This window comes from Scardinius erythrophthalmus, assembly GCF_964197995.2.
Source record: "Scardinius erythrophthalmus genome assembly, chromosome: 6".
NCBI classification, from domain to species: Eukaryota; Metazoa; Chordata; class Actinopteri; order Cypriniformes; family Leuciscidae; genus Scardinius; species Scardinius erythrophthalmus.
The window spans coordinates 3,349,249-3,354,398 of record NC_138226.1 but is presented as its reverse complement, the minus strand read 5'-3'; the positions used below and the strand labels follow the sequence as shown (position 1 = coordinate 3,354,398).

Below are 5,150 nucleotides of genomic sequence, written 5' to 3'. Positions count from 1 at the left end.
TGCGACTTGTGACTGGTTTTGTGGTCCAGGGTCACATATGCAGTACATATGAATAAATTAACAGATAAGAACTCAAGTTTCATGAAGTGAACATTGGGTGGATTTTAAAACATCTCTTTCCTGTGTCCTTCAATATTACTTTCCTTTCTGTTAAGTGTCATGTACAGAATATGAAATAAAACTTAAAAGCATAGCTGATAATCAAAGTTAACATCCTTGTGCAAGTTCACCATCAATTTCACAATGAGAAATACCTATAGCTCTTTATGAATAGCCAGTTTATTTTCTTGCCTCAAGTCATTTGTGTGAGCTTGGCCAAAAAAAAAAAAAAAAAAAATTCTCTTTTATAGAAATGCAATTCTGAAACTTAATTGTACATCTGTATTGAAATGCACAACAGGAATGACAAGTTTTAAGTTCAGAATGTTTTTTGTAATTAAATGCTGCCTTGTGCCTTTAAACTAAAGGTAATTTAATAGGCTTTTAAAAGTAATTACAAATGACTCTACCGCCACCTAACGGTCATGAAAAGAAAATACAGCCACCATTTCATTTGCTGGAAAAGTGAAGTTTACTGGTATAAAAGTCTCATTTTGTGAAAGAGTAGGAAAACAGTTTGTTTCAATGATTATCAAAAATAATTTCCAGAAACTCCACGCATATTAATGCTACAACTAAATGGCAAGCAATCACGTCAGTAAAGCAGAAGCCTAACTTTCCAAAATCTTTAATTCAGAGTGGGTTAATGAATATTCCACACAGCGCAAGCACAAAACTGCAAAAGCTACAAAGATTGCAACAAACAACCTGAAGAGAAGTCACATAACAGTAACTTTGTTACAAGGCTACCAAGTCAGGTCCATGATGCTCAACATTCACCTACAAACACACTCCTGGGCGTCTTCTGCACGTCAGGTGATCAGAAGCTCAGAAGCGGAAGCCATTGTGGCTCAACACTTGCGCGGCTGTTGAATGCAGGGGATGCGCGGGACGTGGGGTTTCTCTGCGCTCGGTCTGACTCGGCTGTGTCGCACAGAAACTGGAGTCTCTGGGAAATCATGACCAAACTGCAGCAAAAAAAAAAAAAAAAAAAAAAAAAAAAAAGTTAATTATGACACTTTTCTGAAACAAAGGGATTTTTACTTTAATAAAGTGACCAAGTAAAAAAAAAAAAAAAAAAACTACTAAAAAGTGCAAATTTAATAACCAAAAGTAAAATTATTAAATAAACAGATACATATTACAAACAAATAATAAACTACACAAATAAATTAATAAAATAGAAATAAATAAAAACACTAAAATTAAATGAGATGAATACATTACTGAAATACAAAATTAAACAAGTATACTAAATTAATAAAATATTTAAATTAAATAAACTTAAATAGATCAATTAATTTGAAATACAAATAAAACAAATTTAATAGAAAAAAAAAAATGTAACAAATACAAAATAAATTTAACAAATGCATACATTTGAAATAGAAATATATATAAATTAAATAGAATATATAAATTAAATAGAAATAAAAACTATATAAATTAAATAGAAATATATATAAATTAAATAGAAAAATAATGTATAACAAATACAAAAAAATACATACAATACAAACAAATAAAAATAAATTAAACGCAAGTTGAAAATAAACAAGACACAAACAAAATGATTTGGCAAACTCTGTCATTTGGGAGCTGCTATTTTAGTAACCAAACTAGTTGGCAAGCACTCGTTTAGAAATGTGGACATTTGCAGAGGAAATAATCACTGAAGTGTGTTGAAGAGTTCATAAAGAGAATCCTATTTTGACTAAACTCAACTTAATTGAATTAATGACCATGTCCTAGTTTTCACTCTCACTCCAATTAAAAAAAAATCCTGAAAACTGCAATGTCTGTGAAACTACAGTCGCAGAAACTGCATGATGTCCACTACAACTCACTTTAAACCTTAAAAACTATTTGTTTGTGTTGTCTTAGGCGTTCTAAAGCAGCAGTGCACTATGGGATTGGAGGAGGATGCATGCAATGCTAGTAATGTCTTGTTATTAGGGTGCAACACACCTTCTCAAGCGGCCCAGCCAGGAGAAGACTCAGATGCTGCATTCTAGACGGGGTCGGCAGGGACCTGGAGAACAAACCAGATAATGTAGAGCAAAATGAGTCTAAGATTATCTAAACAGATCATATGTGGCATGCTAGAGGAAACTGCATGGTTCTTTGATTTCATGCAAAGCACGGAAACATTTTTAGAAATGCATCGAAATGCATCAGCCACAAGCATCAATTTGATGAACCACTTTCAATGCTCGGTTACAGACCAGAATGCGAAAGAAAAAGAAAAGCAACCACGATATGAACGTTACTGCCAGCGGGTTTAGGAAACCACTGCACATTCCATCATAGCCCAAAACAGCAGATTTTATATGAAACATGTTCATTAAATGGTGAGAGACTGAACAAGCATTTGAAAACAGCTGAATTTCACTTCAACTCAGATTCAGAGAGAGATCAGCAACTTTGTTAGGCAGAAAACTGTACCTGGTTTTGTCGAATTTCTTGGTCTCCTTTTCCACATTTCCATTATCATCAGCGCTCTTCTTCACGACTCTTTTCCCTCCTGCTTTCACTGAAGAGAGTGCACAATTCCAGTTTCAATAGAAATCAAATTACATTACACAATTGTGAACGTGTTAGGAAATGTTACAGCTTTTACAGTTTTAAAACTACTTCCATATCATATCGGACTTCTTTAAAAAAAAAAAAAAAAAAAAAAGCAGATAATGAAAAGCTTTGTGATGGCACACTGCATTTTAGCTGACATAGGAACAAGATAAACACCACAAATATGCATTCCCAATTCATTCCTATAGATGGATGCTTCTTTTCCTCACAAATCAGAGTTTTTTTGAGTCCTGTAAACGTCCACTAGCATCATCTCAGTCCATTGGCCCTGTTGTTCTGAAATTTTGGCAGGTCTATCGAGGCCCTGAGGGTGAGCGTGCAAATATTTGCTCAATAAAACAAGCCGCCCGCTCACATCAGTCTAAAAAAAAGTCAGTGAACGGTACAATGAGGGAGTGTTCAGTGCTTGTGGGTTTTAAAGGGCCCTGAAGATTGTGAAACACTCAGGTAATTAAAAATGGCACTGGTTTTCATAACAGGTTGTTTGTTACCTTTAAAGCTATATGACGGCCCTACTTGCACATTACGGTGTCACCAGATTGCATAAGTTCACAAATGCACAAGATCCTCTATGCCAAGATGTGGACATGTGTAACTCCCTCAATTTGTGTAGTGAATTGAAGGGATTGTTCACCCAAAAGTGAAAAATTATCATTTACTCACCCTGTTCCAAATCTGTATGAGTTTGATGAACACAAAGATGATATTTTAAAGAATGTTTTAATAAAACAGTTGACAGCCCCCATTGAAAGAAACTCATACAGGTTTGGAACATGACGGTGAGTAAATACATTTTTTGGGTGAACTATCCCTTTAAGAGAACGTACACAGCCATCTTGCTGTTTTTGTTTACCACTAGCGCATGCTGATGATAGTGCGACGTTTTAATATATACTGCGTAGTAGCCTACGACTCAATGGTTATCATCGTGCAGTCTACATAAATGTCGTACCCAAGTTTATTAGATCTGCGTCGTACGGTGTGATTTGTAATGATCTTTTAGGATCGCCGAAATCGCAGTGTCTCAGGTATTAGCTGCATGAAAAACAATATTTTTGAACGGCGAGTGGATTAACTTAAACGTCTCTGATTGGCCATTGCGTTCCAGAAATCAACTTCTATGTCTGTGATTGGCTACATTGCTCATCGCTGCAAAACACGTTGTACCGTAAATAAGTTAGATTAATTTGACGTTCTCCAGAGCGCAAACACAAATATGCAATGGAGCATCTGTTTCGCCAATATATTATTACAGCATCAACTGATAAAACCTCCGTAGAACCGGGTCTGGTGCACTAATCGTATTAAATCACAGTAGAAGTAGAAACTGAAACTAACGTTAAGTAATCTGAACTCACATCCTGTGACACCTAGTAAGAAAACAAGAGCTGATGGTTGTTTTCCTCCCAGTGCACAGTGCAAAAACACTGCTCGAACTACACCCGCAAAAGTAGGCCTACATTCACAAAAATAGCATGCACTTTACATATAATAATAATAATAATAATAATAATAATAATCTACATTTAAAACGCATCGTTAAAATTAAACCTCAAACTACTTAAACAGCGCAAACAAAACAAGAAATAATTAAAAGAAGCTACTTTAAAAAGGTTTTATATGTGACCAAATGTGCAAACCTGCAGGAGGATGACCAGCTCTTAGCGAGTCTCTAGCTCCAGTTTTAGAAAGTTGCACCATTTTCAGTTTTCTTCACAACAACGACACAAACACTCTGTGAATCAATCCGCCCACTCGCGCGCTTTTATACTCTTGAGACCTCACTGACGTCACGATGGATGCGCGTGCATGAGACCGCATACGAATGCAAAAATGTGTTGTTGTGCCAGTAGACCTTATTCAGAGCAGCGCCATGACAGGTATGATTATGAAAGCGAGACGTTGAGGGATATATTTATTTACCTTGTTTTTAATGACATCCGCTGTAAAAAAAAAAAATAAAAAAATATCATGCATTCATTCATCATTTTATTCATTTTTCTTGGTCTACTGAAAATCTGGGAAATATATTCTTGCAGTGTTTCGTCCATTCAAAAACATTAAATAACAGTACTGAAGAGAATGTATGTCTATCCCTCACAGTCTCGCTGTCTTTCCCGTTAAAAATCCATATGGCGCTGCTGTGAATAAGGTCAATAAAGCACCTTAAAACTGAGCGCATTACAGTTGAGAAATTGTGCTGAATTTCTCACATAGCACAAGAATTTAAGTAACTTTCTAAATGGTCCTTGTAAGTAGATAATTGTGTAAACATGCTCATGTGTGGGCGATTTGTGTATATTTTCTTACACTGAATTTGGAACCGTAGCCAACACTACTGCCTACAACTGCTACTATTTCTGCCATATAAACTCATGTTAAACGTATAGGCTATGAGTATAGTATAGGCTACTAGTATGCCATTGGTTCACATTTTTGATGGCTACATCTCTAATCACATA

General features: G+C 35.4%; 1 protein-coding gene across 1 annotated transcript; it reads right to left on the bottom strand.

Annotated features, from left to right (window-relative positions):
- Positions 1 to 711: 711 nt before the first annotated feature.
- On the bottom strand, positions 712 to 4,495 carry dap1b (death associated protein 1b). The gene is made up of 4 exons (XM_081367933.1): positions 4,329 to 4,495; positions 2,545 to 2,632; positions 2,068 to 2,131; positions 712 to 1,067 (listed from the first exon to the last, which is right to left on the bottom strand). The coding sequence occupies exons 1-4, from the start codon at positions 4,387 to 4,389 to the stop codon at positions 951 to 953; spliced, it is 330 nt and encodes a 109-aa protein (XP_081224059.1). The 5' UTR covers positions 4,390 to 4,495; the 3' UTR covers positions 712 to 950.
- Positions 4,496 to 5,150: the final 655 nt, after the last annotated feature.

What these genes read in the sequence shown, in the direction of transcription:
- dap1b (XM_081367933.1), bottom strand. Translation starts at nt 4,389, where the DNA reads ATGGTGCAACTTTCTAAAACTGGAGCTAGAGACTCGCTAAGAGCTGGT. An exon ending in AAGAAATTCGACAAAACCAG is followed by an intron (nt 2,132 to 2,544) that starts GTACAGTTTTCT and finishes TTTGTTCTCCAG; the next exon opens with GTCCCTGCCGACCCCGTCTA. An exon ending in TGGCTGGGCCGCTTGAGAAG is followed by an intron (nt 1,068 to 2,067) that starts GTGTGTTGCACC and finishes TTTTTGCTGCAG; the next exon opens with TTTGGTCATGATTTCCCAGA.